General features: G+C 38.3%; 1 protein-coding gene across 7 annotated transcripts in view; it reads right to left on the bottom strand.

Moving 5' to 3' along the window:
- Window positions 1-21,585, bottom strand: part of LOC131063623 (putative phospholipid-transporting ATPase 9) — a 265,322-nt gene that overhangs the window by 172,760 nt on the left and 70,977 nt on the right. For all 7 annotated transcript variants that reach the window (XM_057997503.2, XM_057997504.2, XM_057997509.2 and 4 more), the window contains exons 4-6: window positions 20,850-21,343; window positions 20,504-20,717; window positions 20,228-20,359 (exon numbers count right to left, since the gene is read on the bottom strand). In XM_057997503.2, coding sequence (XP_057853486.2) covers window positions 20,228-20,359; window positions 20,504-20,717; window positions 20,850-21,343 — 840 coding nt within the window. The remainder of the gene's footprint in view (window positions 1-20,227; window positions 20,360-20,503; window positions 20,718-20,849; window positions 21,344-21,585) is intronic.

The following is a 21,585-nucleotide window of genomic DNA, read 5'->3' on the forward strand; positions in this document are numbered from 1 at the left end:
GAGAAAAAACCCGAAATTGAAGGAAAGACATAGCAAACGAACCTAGAGTGCGACGAAATTTGAAACATGGTTCGAAGCTGGACTGAGGATTAAGCCAGTCCAAGGATTAGGCTAAATTCTGCCTCGGGAAGTGTGCCATAGAGAAAAAATTTCATGTAATGGTCCTTCATTTTTGTTTTACAACATTAAGCTCTTAGCCATGGCGGACTTTGGTGAAAATCCTGCATTCCTCTCCTTTGAGTGGTGGACTTAGACCTGATCAGCAATACTTTGGCAACTATATTTGTATCACAAACAAGACAAAATACATGCACCACAACTCAGAAAATTGCATTAGACATCAGAAAATCAGATTGCATGCCACTTGTTTTACAAACTGTCAAACTACTAAAACTGAAAGAATAGGGCAGAATAAGGGTGGGATACTTCAGATAAATATTTGTGAAGAAAGGAAAGATGCCAAGTTTGTCTTGCATGGAGTTTGAATATATTTTATTATTATTTCTATTACGTTGTGAGAATATCTTGGCGCTAAGGAATGTTTTGCCTGCCACTGCTTTAGCTCTGTTTGCACATTATAATATATGCTGCAATCTTCAGCATTCATCTCTTCATTCCATCAGGATACTATGCTGATCACACTATCATATTAATTGAAGCTTCCTGTAAATGATTTGTGTCTTTAGTGATTTCAAATAAGAGAGAAATAGTTTGGTGTTGAAAAGTAAGGCCCAATAAGAGATGATAGGTGCTGGACATGGGTTTTAAAGAGCTTCTGAACATAATACATCTGGCGACAATGCTTTTGTGGCATGAGATCATCCTTAGTCTCGCATGAGCAGGTATTGGCATTAATATTTGCAGCAACATTTATGGTCTGAATTTGCAGGCCGCACTGATGGACTGACTCTCATTTCATGGCGTGAGTATAATATTGCTGAAAACTGTTGCGATGTGGTGTCTCATTTTGGCATAGATATTTGCTTATTTCATTCTTGTTTTGGGAGCTGCATTGATTTATCTCCTATGGTCTTCATCTATATTGTCATTTGCTACAAATAAGTGTTTGCTAGGCAAAATCATAGTATTTACAAACTGTTGTTCTACGTGATGAGTGCTGATGTACTATTCTGTAATGTCCCTACTAGTTAGAGATCATTAACCTCCAAAACACATTGTTAGAACTCAACAAACATATATATATATATATATATATATATATATATATATAAGTAATCAAAATTGCAATTTAACTTTAATACTTAATTAACATAATCATAATTTTTATCTAATAAAAAGGATACGAAAGTATGTCCTTGCCGGTCGTGAAGCTCGCCTTCTTGGAACCCCTTGGTTCCAAGCCCTCCAGGAAGTCGAAGATGAGTTCGAATCCTGTCTTGGGTGTAACCTCTTACACCCAAGCCATCCAAGGAAGACCCTTGTCTATTCCTTATCTTGGGTGATGCCTCCATCATCCAAGTCCTCAGAGGGGATTGGCCAAATCCGTCGAGTCCTGTCTTGGGTGTAACCTCTTACACCCAAGCCAACCAAGGAAGACCCTTGTCTATTCCTTGCCTTTGGTGATGCCTCCGTCACCCAAGTCCTCAAAAGGGGAGTGGCCAGATCTGTCTCTTCTTAGTTGGGTTTTAATCAACCAAGCCATACATTTGTGTATCAGTTTTCAGTTCATATTTTATCCCTTTGTGTTAGCATGAATTCCTAATGTATTCTTTAACTTATATCAATGTGCTTTACCATCTTAACATATGCCTTACATTTCATTAAATACCTTTGTATTAAATAACCTTTCCTAATATGCAAACTTGTGTATACAACCATTAACATGATTATGTCCCTTACCTATATTTAATGACCAGTGAATTAATTAATAAATATATATATGCACTAGACCTCAATTAACACCACCTATTAATTAACGTTACACATTACCCATTAACTAAGATTAATGAGTATTACACACTAACTAGTAGTAATGACGTTACATATTAACTACTATCCACACATTAACTAATATAATTATTTAATACCAGAAACCATCTATTACTTACCTTACGTCTGTAGTAGAAGACCCTCTTCCGCTTTCCCTCCTTTCCGTTTTCTTTTATTATTACCTCTGCTACCTTATATACTCCCGTGAGGGGTTGTGCCCCCCCCCCCCACGGGCCCCTTCCGCATGAAGGGGTGCGGGGGTATTCGCAGCCTAGGCTACAGTTACCCACGCACCACTTCGTGCGGAAGTAACCCAGCCAATTCTGGGTTTACTTAAGTTACATTTTGTTTGTGATATATATATTAAATATATATTATATATTGTTTCCCTTTTTAATATATCAAACATTAAATACATTTCATTTAATATATAAAATACTATATGTTATTTCCTTTTAAATATATTAAATATTAAATAACATTTCATTTTAAATATATTAAATATTACATATCAAAATATATTTAAAATATCTTTCCAATCAAATATATATTAATTATTTAAATAACATTTCCTTTATTAAACAAATTAAATATATTTCCTTTATTTTTCATAGATTACTTAGATTATTATTTTAATTATTCATTTACAATAACCTTATTTAATTAATCCACACAAGTGATTTTACATCTCGTGATACCATAGGGGTTATCACAGTCCCTCCATCTCAATTTTGCTTGTCCTCAAGCATCTTTAGATCTTCCTCCCTTTCCCAAGTAGCATCCTCATTTGGGAGATTCCTCCATTTTATCAGGTGTTCGGTAATGGTCCGGTTCCTGAGTTCTCTTTTCCGTGTATCTAGAATGATCTCTGGGTACAATGTGAGTTTCCCTTCATCATCTAGAGGGGGTAGTTCGCTGCAAGGGACCAAGTGTTGTCCGAGAACCTTCTTAAGTCGAGAAACATGGAGCACATTATGTATTTTACTGCTCTTGGGAAGTTCAATCTCATAAGCTACTTCTCCAATCCTCCGAATTATCTTGTAGGGTCCATAGAATCGGGGTTTCAATTTTTCAGTCCCATTCTTTTTGAGGGATGATTGCTTATAGGGTTGGTTTTGAGCTTGATGTAAATTCTCCTTCAAAGTCTTCATGATGTCCCTACTCTGTTGCACAAAGTCTTGTGCTTTTGGTACTTTGCTCTCTTGGATTATTAGTTCCCCAAAGCTTGTGGCCTCATAGCCGTACAAGGCTTGGAAAGGACTCATTCCTATTGGCATGTGGTGTGTCGTGTTGTAGCAATGTTCTCCTAAGTGTAGCCATTTAACCCAAGCAGTCTGTTGCCCCGTAACATAATTCCTTAGGTAGCCCTCTATCCATTTGTTTACTATTTCAGTTTGCCCATCGGTTTGAGGATGGTAACTGGTACTAGGGGTCAAGTTTGTTCCTGCCATTCTGAAGAGTTCCTGCCAAAATTGGCTAATAAACTTACTATCTCTGTCACTGACAATATTTAGAGGGAGTCCGTGGAGTCTGAAAATTTCCCTGAAGAATAGATCTGCTATTTGGTAGGCTTTGTATTCCGTGGAGACTGCAAGGAAATGGGCATACTTCGTGAGTCTGTCTACCACTACAAAAATGCTATCCTTCCCTTCTGTCCTTGGCAACCCAGTTATGAAATCCATAGAAATACTCTCCCACTTTTGATTAGGAACAAGTAGTGGCTGAAGCAACCCAGCGGGGTGGGCGAGTTCAGTTTTATTGCGCTGACATGTTAGGCATTCTTGTACATATTTTTGGATATCTCTTTTTTGATCTTTCCATGCATATCGTTCCCTAATGTGTTTATAAGTTTTGTAGTACCCCGGGTGTCCTGCTAAGGGGTTATCATGAAATTCTTTGAGAATTTTGCCTTTGAATCTGGTCTGAGGGCTCAAGTATATCCTTCCTTTATACAAGATGAGATTTCCTTTAACTTTAAAATCTTCGTTTGGAAGATTTCCTGCCAAGATTTCCTTTGTTTGTGGATCTTGGTCATATTTGTTAAGGATTTCTTCCTTCCAGTCTTTTGAGATACTGGTGATGACATTAAGATGAACCCTTCAGGATAGTGCATCTGCTGCCCCGTTATTCACCCCTTTTACATATTCTATATCAAAGTCATAGGCTTGTATTTTGCTCACCCATTTTTGTTGCCTATCATTAAGGTCCTTTTGGCTCAAGAAGAAGCGTAGACTGTTATGATCAGTTTTCACACCAAACCTCCCACAAACAAGGTATTGGCGAAATTTGGCCAAGGCGTGCATTATGGCTAACATTTCTTTGTCATAGATAGAATAGTGTCTTTCTGCTATGGTAAGTTTACGGCTCTCAAAAGCTATGGGGTGTTTCTTTTGCATGAGTACTGCCCCAATTCCTTCCCCTGATGCATCACATTGTAGTTCAAACGGTATAGAGAAGTCAAGGATGGCTAATACTGGACAAGTGCTCATGGTTATTTTAAGTTGTTCAAAGGCCTGTTGGGCATAGTCATTCCATGCAAAAGCCCCTTTTTTTGTTAGATCGGTAAGGGGTGCTGCAATTTTGGAGAACCCTTTTACAAACCGTCTATAGTAGCTGCATAGTCCCACAAATCCCCTTAACTGTGTTAAGGTTCTAGGGGTGAGCCATTCCTTGATGGCTCCAATCTTCTCTTCATCCACACTTACTCCTGCTTCACTAATTTTGTGTCCTAGGTAAATGATTTCTCTCATCCCAAATTCACACTTGGATGCTTTAGCATATAATGATTTAGACTCCAAAATGTTTAATACCTCTTCAATGTACAGGAGATGTTCTTCCCATGTCTTGCTGTAAATGAGTATATCGTCAAAGAATATTAGAAGAAATTTCCTCAACTGTTGCCTGAATGTATGATTCATACATGACTGAAAGGTGGTCGGGGCGTTAGTGAGACCAAACGGCATGACCAAAAACTCGAAATGTCCATAGTGACATCTGAATGCTGTTTTGGGAATATCCTCTTCCCTCATTCTAATCTGATGATATCCTGACCTTAGATCGATTTTAGAGAAGTATTTTGCTCCATGGAGTTCATCCATTAGTTCATCAATTCTTGGGATAGGGTATCTGTTTTTTATAGTCTTTTTATTCAAGACCCGGTAATCTATGCACATTCTCATAGTTCCGTCTTTCTTCTTAACCAATGCTACTGATGAAGCAAAAGGGCTGCTGCTTGGTTGGATGTGCCCCATTTCTAATAATTCTTTTATGGTTTTTTCAATCTCTTCTTTGAACTTGTGAGGGTGGCGGTAAGGAGTGGTAATGACAGGTTTTGCTCCTTCCTCTAATTCAATGGAATGCTCAAATCCCCTTTTTGGGGGTAAACCTGGGGGAATGTCCTTGAAGACCTTTTTGTGTCAGCTAAGGATAGGTTGTATATCCCTATGAATGACTTGGCCTTCGGTTGGAGATTTATCCAAGATCATACATTGGGCGACCCACTCTCCTTGATCGTGTCTAAGGATTTTTTCCATTTTGTTACATGATACTATCTTTGGAGAGCCGTCGGGGATTCCTTTTAGTGTTATCTCTCTCCCTTCCTGTTGGAAGCATATCTCCCAATTTGGACAATCCATGGTGAATCGTCCTAATGAATTTATCCATGGCATTCCCAAAATGATATCATTCTCTAAGTTTACCACAAAGAAGTTCCTTGTAATGGTATGTCCTCCCAGGGTGACTTCCAATTGGGGTATAATTTTAGTGCACTTGTCTAAGACTCCGTTGCCCATGATCACTTCAAATCCTCCAAATTCTTGGGTTTTTAATCATCTCTTTGCTGCTAAATGTTTGCTAATGAAGTCATGTGAAGCTCCGGTGTCCACTAATGCGATTACTTTCTGCCCCTTGATAGTCCCTTTGAGTTTGAAACATCTGTCCTCACTTCCTTGAGTGATGACTGCCAAGGTACTTGGTACATCGTTTTCAAATCTGGTTCTTTAATAAGGTCTTTCCTCATCCTGTAGTTCTTCTGTGTTATTCAACTGTCCTCTTTTACATTCATGGCCTCTCACCCATGGGGCCTTGCATTTGAAGCATAACCCTTTCTCCATGAGCTCGTCTCTTTGCTTGCATTGGTGATTAAAGCTCCAAGGTTTTTTGCACAAGTGGCAAGGCTTTTCCCGGCGGTCTCTCTGGGGTCCCTCATTCCTATGTGGAGTTTTGGTTGAGGTATTCTTGGGGGCATTAAATTCGGCCATCCTAGTTTTCTTAATGGCTTCTCCTAAGTTTTGTGGTTCTAGGGGTTAAACAAAATTCTTAATGGGGTCCTTCAGACCTTCTAAGAACATGTAGGTAAGCCTTTTCTGGGATAGGTCGGGGACCATTACTGACAAGTTTTGGAATTGATCTATATAATCTTCAATGGTTCCTACTTGCTTAAGGTGTGTTAGCTCTTGGAAGTACCATTCTAAGTCTTTCTGGTCGAATCGGCTGATGAGCCTTTGGGTAAACTCATTGTAGGTGGAGACGTTTTTGTGTCCTAGGGTAATGAGACCGTTATGCCACCAATTATGGGCATTGCCGATTAAATGTAGTATGGCAAATTTTATAGCATCTCCTTCAGTCATTGGACTGTATGAAAGGTAGGTGTCTAATTTTTGTACCCAAGCTTGGGCAACATCCTTCCCTGCCCCATCAAAACAGGGTAGGGACATTTTGTTGACTTTGGCTTTGAGGTCGTTACCCATAGGTTTCCTCCTCCTACTCTCATTAGTCTTGGACTCACAGAAGTCCCTGAAGGACACCACCCTCTGAACTTCTGGTTCCAATCTAGCATAAATTTGGGCGATTTCTTCCACCCCAAGTATGGTCGGTTCCTCCTCCTCCCTCACATGTTCTTCCCTAGGAAGAAATTCGGGAATTCTTTGCCTAGAACTCTGAGGCGATCGTTCGTTGTCAGTGTGATTAGAGTGTGTCTCTCTTCTAGGGTTTGACATATCTCTATTGTTGCTGTTGGTACTTTGGAGGATTAACTGGCTCATTCTTTCAAATTTCTCATTGGTTTGCTCCATGAAAGGATGGAACTGTTTGGCTAATTGATCAGCCATTGCTTTTGCTCCTTTCTTCCTCTGATATGTGATCATAAACTAAGAACCTTTCCCACAGGATGGCAAGATTATGCTCTGATACCACTGTAATGTCCCTACTAGTTAGAGATCATTAACCTGCAAAACAGATTGTTAGAACACAACAAATATATATATATATATATATATATATATATATATATATATATATATAAGTAATCAAAATTGCAATTTAACTTTAATACTTAATTAACATAATCATAATTTTTATCTAATAAAAAGGATACGAAAGTATGTCCTTGGCGGCCGTGAAGCTCGCCTTCTTGGAACCCCTTGGTTCCAAGCCCTCCAAGAAGTCGAAGATGAGTTTGAATCCTGTCTTGGGTGTAACCTCTTACACCCAAGCCATCCAAGGAAGACCCTTGTCTATTCCTTGTCTTGCGTGATGCCTCCATCATCCAAGTCTTCAAAGGGGATCGGTCAGATCCGTCGAGTCCTGTCTTGGGTGTAACCTCTTACACCCAAGCCAACCAAGGAAGACCCTTGTCTATTCCTCGCCTTGGCTGATGCCTCCTTCACCCAAGTCCTCAAAAGGGGAGTGGCCAGATCCGTCTCTTCTTAGTTGGGTTTTAATCAACCAAGCCATACATTTGTGTATCAGTTTTCAACTCATATTTTATCCCTTTGTGTTAACATGAATTCCTAATGTATTCTTTAACTTATATATCAATGTGCTTTACCATCTTAACATATGCCTTACATTTCATTAAATACCTTTGTATTAAATAACCTTTCCTAATATGCAAACTTGTGTATACAACCATTAACATGATTATGTCCCTTACCTATATTTAATGACCAGTGAATTAATTAATACATATATATATGCACTAGACCTCAATTAACACCACCTATTAATTAACGTTACACATTACCCATTAACTAAGATTAATGAGTATTACACACTAACTAGTAGTAATGACGTTACATATTAACTACTATCCACACATTAACTAATATAATTATTTAATACCAGAAACCATCTATTACTTACCTTACGTCTGCAGTAGAAGACCCTCTTCCGCTTTCCCTCCTTTCCGTTTTCTTTTATTATTACCTCTGCTACCTTATATACTCCCGTGAGGGGTTGTGCCCCCCCCACGGGCCCCTTCCACATGAAGGGGTGCGGGGGTAATCGCAGCCTAGGCTGCAGTTACCCACGCACCACTTCTTGCAGAAGTAACCCAGCCAATTCTGGGTTTACTTAAGTTACATTTTGTTTGTGATATATATATTATATATTGTTTCCCTTTTTAATATATCAAATATTAAATACATTTCATTTAATATATAAAATACTATATGTTATTTCCTTTTAAATATATTAAATATTAAATAACATTTCATTTTAAATATATTAAATATTACATATCAAAATATATTTAAAATATCTTTCCAATCAAATATATATTAATTATTTAAATAACATTTCCTTTATTAAACAAATTAAACATATTTCCTTTATTTTTCATAGATTACTTAGATTATTATTTTAATTATTCATTTACAATAACCTTATTTAATTAATCCACGCAAGTGATTTTACATCTCGTGATACCGTAGGGGTTATCACATATTCTGGGTGCTTCCATCAGACAAGCCTTCAACTTCAAGCTTGTTTAAATGTTGTGTGATGTGTGATGAGTGACTGAATTGAAATATTGAAGCATGGCAGCTTCTTATCCTTGCTGGGAAAATATTACACCTTTCTGGGTGCAGTCTTTAATAGCAGGCAGAAGTCTAAAGCCTTGGCGCATTGAACAAGGACAGTTGAATGTACGTCAAAAGTGATATGCTTGTACTACTGCTGTTGTGTGCTCTGTGAGTCGTAGGAGTCATTACAAATTTGATTTCAGTGGTAACTCGTATTCAGAAATTTATCTCTGCTATATTCCTTTAGTACCAACAACAGTGGAGGATAAGAGCATACTATTATTATTTGTTAACTGCTCGTGAATTTTCTGCCACAGAATATTGAAGGGCAGGTTTTTATTTTATTCAAATAATGCATTCCATTCTCCTTGCCTTCAGTTTTGGTAAATTGATATTTGTGAAAATTGGGTTACTTTGCAATTCAATTTAGAGAATGTGTTATATGACAAAATCCATCAATCTGAAAACAATAAAATCTTAAGGCCAATCACATTAGCAAAACCATTTGACAAATTACCAGCAGCAGGCTAGTTGGGGAAGGCAAAAAAAATTGGTTCGACCAAGGGGTGGCCTCTGACAAATGGCACTCCAACAATAATTCTTCAATATTGCTACTGCAAGACACTCACCCCAAATCTGGAAAACTTGAAAGGAACTCATCAAAAATCAGCTCCAATGCAACTCTTGTGTGATGATGCCCTAGATGGAAACGAGGGTTTTCATCCCCAGTTATGAAAATGAATTCCAAGAGGATTTAGTCCTCCAAGACCCTTGAATGGCCAAGAGTTTTTGTCCTTCGTTGTGAATTCAAATACAAATGCTCCAAGAGAAAATGACAAAAATGAAATTCCCCCAAATGAGGCTAGGAGCCATCTTTTTTATAACCTTTTTAAATTGGAACCTTGATTAAAATTCCCTGCAAATAGTATTTGGTAATATTTTTTTTTAATTTAAATTTTTTATTATTTTATTTTAAGTATTTAAAAATACTTTTTTATTTTAATATGTGTTTAAAAAGACTCTTACTTTTTAATAATAATATTTAAGTTGCCCCTCAAATTAGAAATTGTCAGGTCCAACTAAAAAATATTATTAATATTTTAATTAAAAAAAGGGACATGATAGAAAATTGATATGATACAAAAGCATACATGGTAGGTTCCCAATTGAAAAAGGATGGCATTGTTGGACAGATGAGGGTTTGTTTGCTGCCCTAATTCTCTGCAACCTTTATAATTTTTCTTAATCTCATTCTCATTATTTCTTGAAGAAGAACCACACAAACATGTTCACTTTATTTTTTCTTTGAGATGATAACATTTAATAGGTCGTCCCTGACCACTCATATTCCATGATAGCATCTGCATCAGAGGAGATGTGGATTGTCTAAGGTACATTCCTTTAGAGGAATCCATAAATTTATAATTTGAGGTGTACATATTTGCATGAATTCAGTCATCGATCCAGTGGAAATCTCTTTCATTTGTATCCATTGAATGTCTTCATCTTTTTCTTAGGATTGGACCTATTTTACACTCCCAAATTTGCTAATATGTTGAGATGAAATCTGTTGACATGGCATTCACTTGAAGACCCTTTTTGCTTCTTGAGTTAGGTCAATTAATATCCACCTTTGCTACAAGCTGAATCAGCTCATGGCTCTTACAACCAGATCCATTGATTGCAAGTTTCTTTGGGTCTTCTCTTGAGAGGGTTGTACTCCTGGGTACTGCAATTATCATCCACTTCCTCTACCTCTAGATCCACCAGCGCTGTGGATAGATCGGATGAAATCATCTGCTTTGTTTGTTTTGTTGCTTCTTTGCCTTGTCATGAATAATTTTTTTGAAATGTGTTCTCATGTCATTGATTGTTCTCAATAGTTCTTTAGTACACTTCAGGTGCATGAGCAATTGTTGCTGTTTGTTATTTCATTTGCTAATATGGGTGAGATGGATTGGGTCGTAGGTTTCCTGATTTGGACCATACCATGGCCAAAAGTGCATGCTCAGATAAATCAAGCATCTAAAGTAAAGGTTTTCATAAGCAACAGACTTCTACCTTTGAATTCCTCCCGTGGCTAGGATAAGTTGATTTGGCAATAGCTTCTCTGAATCCATATTTACACAGATTCTTGCATAAGTTCAGGACTCCTGTATTTCTTGTGAATTTTGTTGTAACTAATACTATCCAATAGCAGATGCAATTTTCTATACAGAATACACCTGTCAATATTCACTAGAAAGAAATCGATATCTTACCAATATGAAAATTGTACTTGGTAAATCCTTTGTCATGTTAGAGCAGGAGACAAGTCCATAATAAGCCCTGATTTCTTCATTGAACTGAGGCCTTAAGTGGAATATAAGATACTTCTACTGATAAATGGAGAAAAATGTTAAGAATTGGCCTTTGGGCATCATGCACACTCCAGAGCACCATAGATCCAAAATTTGAGAGTTTTGGGGTCCAGGAAAATCTCTTACATACCTGCAAATTGAAGTTCTTGCCATGCTATTGCTCAGAATTTCTGGTTCTTCCTTATGAATTTATAGTGACTTTTTCAATATGGAAAATATGTAAATTTGGCCTCTGTTTTGTGGTGAAATACTTTTTCAGAAGGCCATTGAATCCTTGGTGGGACTGTAATTAACATATGGATAGATTGTGGCATAGCAATCTGGTGGAATTTGATGCTGTTATTTGTGACAGAAAAAAAAGGAGTCATCAGCGCATAGATATGGTAGCTAGAAAGTTGTTAAATTCTGGATACAAAAACATCTATAAGGAAAGAGAGAAATAGACACATATATGTACAAAAATATGCATGTGTGTGTGTGTACACAGACATGTATATGTATGTATGGTACATACATATATGCATATATTTTATATAAGAGAGCAACCTATACACATACACAAGGGTACCTTCAAGATGGATAAATGGTATTTTAATAAGATGTGTACCTCACTTTATGCAACCAATACCTTATATGTTGTCATGTCCCCTCTTTAGCTCTGTCTAGCAGAGACATGTGAGTCAGCTTATTATGGGGTCGTGTAGGCTGACAGGGTTGGACAGAGACCCGGTATGGTTATTCAGTGTTGGAGACTTGGTGTTCTAGCAGTTATTGATCAATTGGGAGACATTCCTTGTTTTTAGGAGGCAGTTCCTACTTTTTAGGAGGTTTGATCATGCCCAAGGTTGGGTCTCCATGAGATGCCTCTTTGGGTTCAGTTTCAGAGAGATTGGGCTTGTTTCCTAAATTTTAGGAGCATCCCTAGATTTTAGGGATGAGACTACCAGTGAATCCTTGATTTCCGACTTCAGTCACAGACAGGTGACAGGATGATTTTAGGGTTTGTAATGTCAGTTGGGCATTTTATGGCTATTTGGGTTATATTTTTAATATTTCCTAAGTTAGCGTTTAATAATTAAATAAGGCTAAGTTGTTAGCCATTTTGGAGTAATAAGGGGATTTTTGGCCTCATCTGGATGCGCACCCTATTGTGTGATAGCTCGTTGGAAAGATCTTGAAATTCTTTAAATCTTTCTCTTTGGTCTCAGGGCAATTCAGTGAGCGGATTTCTGTCTATGAGGAAAAAGGTCATTTTCTAGTAACATGACCACTTTAAAATAAGAAATTATAACATTTCCACTAGACCATGCCACTTGGAGATAATTAGGGTTCGATTTGCAATTGAGAGGGGTTATAAGGGGATAGGAGCTTCATTCTATGATCATCTTTTGCATATTTGACAACTTGTATGAATTTGCTCTGGAGAGCGATTTCTAGACTGGGACGCAAACCCCAGGATTAGGATTGGCTGGGACGTAGCCCTCAGCAATCTTTGGCACCGGACTTATAAGGCATTGTGCGTGGTGATTAAGGACAGAGGCATCAATTCTCAATAGGGTTTCAGCGTAGCCTACCATCTTTCCAGTGGAGACGTGGTTCATTGCAGCTGGAGGAATGCCATTTGCAGCAAATACACCACATGGTGTATAGGGTATTGCTTGTATTCACTTCCAGTGTATGTGGGTTTGGAGAACATTCTTCATCTTCCAGTTTGACTTCGAATTTGTATGAGAGCTTGGGAAATACAGTGGATTCATTGTTTGGCTTTGTAATTCAGACAAATCTGCCTGGTACGATTTGCAATAATTCTGACTTTTGCTGTATAACTCATTTATTTCAGTATGGCTTCATATTTGCTGTTATCTATTCCTTCCTATGCTATAAAACAATCAAAAACACAAAAGTAAACAACCCTTTCTGCACTTCTGTCTAGTTCTGTAAGAAAAACTTAAATAAACAGGAAAACAGAATTAAAAATAAAAAATTATAGCAGGTTAACAGCAAAGATCTATCAGGGATCTTTCAGTGGTATCAGAGCCTGCATCCTGCCAGCCTGTAGGGTTTATGAGAAATTATCACATTTGGGTACTGGATAAAAAGTTTTGATAATTCATTTCAGCATCTGGATACTGGATAAAAGGTTTTGATAATTCATATCAGCAACCGGGTAGTTGTCAGCCTACACATTTATGCTTACAGTCGACAGCTAGTAAGACAATACGTTGGCCAAAGTCCCAAAATTGTTGAGAACAAACTTTTATTTCGACTTTCAAGATCCGTTGGGATATTAGTTTAGTTACAGGTAAATACCATGGCTAGAACTAAAATTGGGCACTCAAAAGTTTCATCTTCTCCAGCACGTAAAAGAAGGATGCCTCCTGCCAAGATATTTAATGATACAGTTATGAGCAGCTATCATCAGTATTGTTCTCTTCCTAAGATGATACGTGAGCTCCTTTCCTTCACACAATTTATGGGTGTACCCGGAGCAGACGAAAATAACTTGGTAGCTACAAGTTCAGGTCAGTGGCAAAGAAGGAAAGAAGAATCAAGGGTGCAGGAATTAGGAATGGACAGAGAACTTTCATTTAGGGGTAATATACCTCTACATAAGAATGTTTTGGTGCCCTCAAGTTCCGATGAGTGGGACAAGAATTTATGTGATGATTTTGTTAGACATGTGGATTCAACTCAAGGAGACATTAGGACAGCTTTGGATAATGAATTGTCCTCACCTTCCATGCAGGGGATTTCCCAAGAGGCAACTGATTTAGAGGTTAGCAATTCTGATTTTTATGACAGCAGTGAGGTACCTTTGCATCAGCTTGAGGTATCAATGTCTACACTTGTGCAAGATGGTGCCAATGGGCTGTCACATGAAGGTATTCAAAATTCGGGTACCAATGATGCTTGGAATGTTGAGAACTCATATCATCATGATTCTGATTTTATAGATCAGACCTTAGAATCCAGCCCAGTATGTTCTCTTAGTAGCACTGGACCCCAGGATCGTGAGCCAGTGGGTTGTGCGGACACATGGGATGCAGAAGAGAGTGATGACAGTGCATTTTCAGCAGTATCATCATTGATAGATGTGGTGTTCTCAGAGGCACAGAGCAGCAGTACTTTGGATGAGGTTGTATCCATGGCCGAGTGCATACATGATGTTGACTACAGAGAGGTACAGGATACAGATACAAATTCTTTCCACAATGTAGATTTTGAGTTTGTACAGTTACAGGAGAGCCAACATTTTCGGACTCCTCATCACCTGATTGGACAACTCAAGGTTGATGACAGGCATATAGACACAGTTATTGAGCATTTCGATGTCACTCGCCAGTTGTTGGCTACACATAGTTGGAGCACCCTCATGATTGATGAGCAGGGCAGCAGTGATTTTTCCTTACCAGAGTTTCATGCTCTTTATGGAGCCATTGGGATATTGAAGCATGAGTATTTACAGTTAGTGGCTGACCGAGATTATCTCCTTCAGAGGGATTTTATTAGTTATGGTGCTTTGTTGAGGGAAGAGGAGGAAGTTGATATCCTCTCTCAGGAGCTTGAGGCGACTGTTGTTGCATGGGAGGATACCCAGTTGTCCCTTCAAGAAGCGAACTCCAGATTGGAGGAGCTTTCTGATAGATTGAGAGTGGCACAGACATCATCAACGATAGATACAGTACAGTGTTCTATTGTGACACTACGAGATTCACCAAAGAGTTGTGATTTGACTCACGATATTACTCCATCATTGTTTTCACAGGCGACTAGCAGTTTGTCAGCTGGTTGGGAGTATGATACTCCTGTTGACTTGTTTCCTTCTCTGGAAAGCAAATCTTCTTTTACACCTCTTACAGCTGACGAGGGAAACCAGTATGTTACACCGCAGAGCCACAGTGCTCAGTTGAGGTGTATTATCGATTTTGGATCTCAGACATATGAGTTGTCTTCGGATTCATGGTTTGAGAGCAGTGGGAGTGATGATGAGTTTGATGGACAAGATTATGACACAGAGCCATTGAGTGAGCCTACGAGAGTCCATTTAGATTACCTCGTGAGGAGTGCACTTCATTTCTCTTTTAGTCCGATTGTAGATGATTGGATGGCTCGCAGATGTGAGTTGGTTCGGGACTTATACTATCCGTGTTGCGATAGTGCTCTCCCATCTTCAGAGGATAGAGTTATTGATTGCAGGCACCTGATCCAGCAGTTTGGGATGGATTGTTTGCAGGATCAGCAAACAATCAACCGTTATGATGAGCAGCGACCGTCAGAGTTTTTCATCTCCTTGACACAGAGACTTCATCCAGGATCATGGGGGAAGGATGATGCATGGATTAGCAGGTGTGTTGTTGTGGATGGTTATCACAGGTGTGAGAGTTTCACAGTGGCTGTAGAGAGACACGGTATCGAGGATGCCTCTTACTATCATTGTCTCTTCATGACAGATGGATGTGGATTTAGTTTTATTTGGGATCCAGGTGTTGATTCATTTGATAAAACATCTTATAGGGATTATAGTATGTTGCTCCAAATATTAAGATTATATGGCACTTATATCAGAGGAGAGCAGCAGGAGCAGTTTATGTCCTACAGGTGGTTTGTGTGGGATCATGGTATAGACATGTGTAATACCTTTCTTTCGTGGATCCTACATGGGTTGCTTCACTTCAGATGTATAGATGTAGTCATGGGTGTACAGTGGTTGTTGACACTTGGACGGTATGTTCGGAATTTCATGAGGATGGAGCTGGAGTTTACCCACTATCCATCTCAGTTTATCGAGCAGAGTGGGACAACAATTGATCCACAGGTTGATTGTCATCAGATAGCTAACGTGGATGAGTTATGTGATGTTACTCCTAGTGAGTACTTTGAGCCAGTTGATGTGGCAGTTTCACCTGATTCTCTAGACAGGGTGATTGTTTCATTGCTGGTTGGTGATTACATATTTTTAGATGCCAGTCTGGACAGTGATGATTTTAGTCAGTATTATATATTGTTTAGTGAGTTGGCATTAGATCTTCCAGCACATCAGCAGCAGTGTGTGGCAGTTGTGTGTCACTTGTGTCAAATGGGGTCAGATCATAGAGGATCTTCCATGGATTGGCATTCATTAGATATTATGACAGATGTTATGCATGTTGGTGATCACCGACACACTAGTGATCTTGGAATTTATGGATATTTGATCTATGGAGATGATATAGTTTTCCATTGCTCACTTGAGGTATTCAGCGGGAGCTATGCTTCGCTCTGGGACCCAAGCAGTGTTGATTTGACAGCACAGGTGCTTCAGCATTTTGAGGAGCCATTCCAGATCGAGGTATTGCATGTTGTTTATATCAGAGATGAGCAACAGTTACATGCAATGATTTGTTTACGTCTTATTTGGGATGGTGGAGGATTGGTGTTTCAGTTGCTTGTGGGCAAGCATCTCCAAGAGGGGAGGACTGTCATGTCCCCTCTTTAGCTCTGTCTAGCAGAGACATGTGAGTCAGCTTATTATGGGGTCGTGTAGGCTGACAGGGTTGGACAGAGACCCGGTATGGTTATTCAGTGTTGGAGACTTGGTGTTCTAGCAGTTATTGATCAATTGGGAGACATTCCTTGTTTTTAGGAGGCAGTTCCTACTTTTTAGGAGGTTTGATCATGCCCAAGGTTGGGTCTCCATGAGATGCCTCTTTGGGTTCAGTTTCAGAGAGATTGGGCTTGTTTCCTAAATTTTAGGAGCATCCCTAGATTTTAGGGATGAGACTACCAGTGAATCCTTGATTTCCGACTTCAGTCACAGACAGGTGACAGGATGATTTTAGGGTTTGTAATGTCAGTTGGGCATTTTATGGCTATTTGGGTTATATTTTTAATATTTCCTAAGTTAGCGTTTAATAATTAAATAAGGCTAAGTTGTTAGCCATTTTGGAGTAATAAGGGGATTTTTGGCCTCATCTGGATGCGCACCCTATTGTGTGATAGCTCGTTGGAAAGATCTTGAAATTCTTTAAATCTTTCTCTTTGGTCTCAGGGCAATTCAGTGAGCGGATTTCTGTCTATGAGGAAAAAGGTCATTTTCTAGTAACATGACCACTTTAAAATAAGAAATTATAACATTTCCACTAGACCATGCCACTTGGAGATAATTAGGGTTCGATTTGCAATTGAGAGGGGTTATAAGGGGATAGGAGCTTCATTCTATGATCATCTTTTGCATATTTGACAACTTGTATGAATTTGCTCTGGAGAGCGATTTCTAGACTGGGACGCAAACCCCAGGATTAGGATTGGCTGGGACGTAGCCCTCAGCAATCTTTGGCACCGGACTTATAAGGCATTGTGCGTGGTGATTAAGGACAGAGGCATCAATTCTCAATAGGGTTTCAGCATAGCCTACCATCTTTCCAGTGGAGACGTGGTTCATTGCAGCTGGAGGAATGCCATTTGCAGCAAATACACCACATGGTGTATAGGGTATTGCTTGTATTCACTTCCAGTGTATGTGGGTTTGGAGAACATTCTTCATCTTCCAGTTTGACTTCGAATTTGTATGAGAGCTTGGGAAATACAGTGGATTCATTGTTTGGCTTTGTAATTCAGACAAATCTGCCTGGTACGATTTGCAATAATTCTGACTTTTGCTGTATAACTCATTTATTTCAGTATGGCTTCATATTTGCTGTTATCTATTCCTTCCTATGCTATAAAACAATCAAAAACACAAAAGTAAACAACCCTTTCTGCACTTCTGTCTAGTTCTGTAAGAAAAACTTAAATAAACAGGAAAACAGAATTAAAAATAAAAAATTATAGCAGGTTAACAGCAAAGATCTATCAGGGATCTTTCATATGTGCACATGTGTACATAGAGATGTGCGATAATATCCACCATAGTTGGACTACTTGCCGAGTTTTCGGCAAGTTTTAAAAAATTCGCGATTATTTTTCCCTTGCAAGTTTTTACGACTTTAACTCGCAAGAAAAACTCACCAATTTTTTGCCAAAAACTTGGTGAGTCAGTGAAAAAAACTCGCCTGCCAGTGAATAAAGGCAAAAAATGGCAAAAATGAGTTTCATTTCATCATTTTTTGTCTTGTATTCTATTGAGAAGGGGAAAAACACATTGCCAAACACTTGCAAACTAATATTCCATCGATTTTTTTTTTCAAGTCAGTCTCATTCTCTTCGTCAGAATATATACATGAAATATAACATTTAAGTATGTCGCATTTCTATATGTCTTTTTCCTTTCTTATACTTAAATGTTTCATTTCTTATACTTTAAGTTATATTTCATGTATATATTGGCAGGATGTTTGAGAGTGATTTCAGATCTCTATGATTTATAATGCAAATTCTAGGTTTTAGAAGATCTTTTAAATTTTCAGACTTAGTCAAATTTCAATAATCAGTATGCTCCTATCAGCATTCTCTCGCTCTCTCTATCTCACTCTATCTGCCCTGAATTTTAGACCTATTTATCTCCCTATCACTCTTCCTCTATCCCCCTCTCTACCACTCTCCATCTCACTCTCTCCTCTCTCCCCCAAGATCTAGACCTATCTCTCTACCCCTCTCTTTCTCACCCTCAGACCCCTGCGAGGGGTGCTACCCTCAACCTAATTTTATTTTGTAGATGCTTGGTGGCAAAGTTGGGGTGGAATACCCAAAATATCAAAAAATTTGACCTCAGAATCTTATGTTAGCCTTGTAGTTCATCCAGTTGTGAGCGCAATTGGAACTTGTTTGAGGCCATCCACACGAAGAAGAGGGGTAAGTTAGTTCAAAAACGCCTCAATGACCTTGTCTTTGTGCAATATAATCTTCAGTTGTGCATTAGGAAGGTAGAGGAAGCACCAGCTGGTCCAATTGAATTGGATGATATAGATCCTTACAGTGATTGGACATCGCAAGAGCAACCTCCATTGTTTACAGAGGATGACATCAATGATTTGGAGAGGCAGGCTACGGAGGAGGGGGGTGGATTTGGTTTCACACTGGATGACATTGAGGGGGATGAGGAGTCATTGCCAATGCCAGGTGCAGCTAGAGGCAGAGCTACATACAAGATGGAGGATGAGCCACAACCTAAGCCAGTCATACTAAGCGAGGAGGCATAATCACGCCCATAGAAGACTTCTAGGACTAGACCCTCTAGTTCTACCTCTCCCCTAGTTTTTACTAGAGCTGGGAAGAGGAAGATGTAATTGTATATATTTATTTACTTTTAGTTCTACAAAAACTATTTACTATTTTGCTTCCAGCCATCAACATTCCTCATGAGGATACCATTTTGCACCCACTTTGCATTTAAATATATCTAGACTCAGCTTGTTTCTTTTGTGTTCTCATTTATTGACTCATGAGATGCATCTTAGCATTGAATTTTGCAAAAAAAATGCATTTCTAACTAAATTTAAGCAATTTTTTAAGTTCCCAAATTTTTTGCCGAGTATTGGCCAAGTTTTTCCCGAGTTTTTTTTTCGGGCCTTGGCAAGTTTTTGGTTTTGGTGAGTAGTTCAACTATGATATCCACATCCAAACCAAGTGAGATTTGTACCAGGTTATATATCTGTAGCTTTGTATAGATGCAACCTTCATATAAATGTACACAAACATGTATATGTATGTATGTGTGTACATACATATATACATATATTTTAGATAAGAGAGCAACCTATACACATACACAAGGGTACCTTCAAGATGGGTAAATAATATTTTAATAAGACGTATACTTTACTTTGTGGAACCAATGCCTAATATGTGCATATGGGTACATGGAAATGTGCGATAATATCCACATTCAAACCAAGTGAGGGATCTATACCAGGTTCTATACATCTGCAAATTTATTTACATTCAACCTTCATATAGATGTACTAATGATACTATTTGAGACTTGAATACAGACTATCACTAAACCATTATTAAAGAAGAACTTATGACACTTTTTAAGATGTTAGAGATCTTAGCAGAATAAAACAAGAACATCTCTGTTAAACTTTGCAGCAATGATCCCAAGGAATCACAATATAATAAGAGAATGAAAACTGCCTGAGTGTAATCTGTTTAAGTGCCTATTATATTGAAAACACACAATTTCTCAATGTTTTGCACCTGTAGTTTGTCCTCAATGGCAGTAGCCCCAACAAGAATCAAATTTCTTTCGATTTCTTCAGCTAACTCTTCCAGACTTTGACTCTGTTCATCAGAATTGATAATATCCTGCTTTGCTCTGATCCATCTCTTCTGTACATGTTTAAAAAAATAATTATTCAAATGAAGCAGAAAATAGATCTTGAAAAACGAATTCATGATTTCATCTCTGTTCCTTAAATTCAGCATGGAAGAATATGCCCACAGACAAAAAGGCATGCAACTAAATGCACTTGCCTCCCATTCCAAGTAGGATTCTTCATCAAGTTTCTTATATGCCAAAGCCAGCGTTCTAAGGCCTGCTTCTCCATACTCTTTCAAATGCTCCAGTGTCATGTATCTCCACTCCTCTACTTCTGAAGAAAGTCTCTCAAAAATGACATTATCAGCACCTTTGCATAAAAGTAAAATCTGACCACCTGGATCACGGACAATTACGGACATACGCTTCCTGAAAATCAATTGATGAAAAATTAAGTATATATTACTGATTTCCAAGTAAATTTCAATCAAAACCTGTTACATGCATATTTTAAACAAATGAAAACTGAATTGTAATTGAAATCAATGAATCATGTGTTACCTTGCACTGCTGAAATCAATTGTGTTGAGCACCTCATATTCATACTCATAGTAGCTCCCAGTTGATTGATAAAATCGAATAAACATTGATGATGCTGACCGTTTGTAAAGAAAAAATCCCAACATCTTAGCAGCCACAACAAAAGATGCCTCATCCGGTGATTCTCCAACATACTTGACATTGTCCTCATTAGAATCAAACTCAACAACTATCGTATGACACAAAGCAAGAATTTCTAGAAATCTTTGAACTACATCTTTGTGTTGGTCTTCCTGCCACCTCAGATTTTCAAGTCTATTATCTCTCAAGTTATATCCTTTCGGATGAGAGCACTCTATTTCATTAGAAGAAAGCTCCGTGGCAGTCTTTTCAAGAACAAACTTCTCCACCTCAGTCACACCTGTCCCATAAGAAACACCAGCAATTGAACATTTGAAGAATTCCATTTCGTTCCGGGTCAAGGTCCCTGTCTTGTCAGAAAGAATGATGCTAACCTGGAATTCATTCGTGAGTGAATCTCATTAATCATGTTAACCAGATTCTGTTTTTAATTATTACAAGTAGCATGATGCAAAATCACTGAAATGAAGAAATCATTTAAATTTGAAAGACATTATAACCCTTTTATCCAAGCACCACTTTCAAAATTAGCTGTGAAAAAGAAAAGCACAAATTCACATCACATGTTATTGTGAGAAGAAATCATGAGAGATAATTTATTCAGGTATCTTGCAGA

Source organism: Cryptomeria japonica, chromosome 4 (genome assembly GCF_030272615.1).
Source record: "Cryptomeria japonica chromosome 4, Sugi_1.0, whole genome shotgun sequence".
In the NCBI taxonomy this organism is placed as follows: Eukaryota; Viridiplantae; Streptophyta; class Pinopsida; order Cupressales; family Cupressaceae; genus Cryptomeria; species Cryptomeria japonica.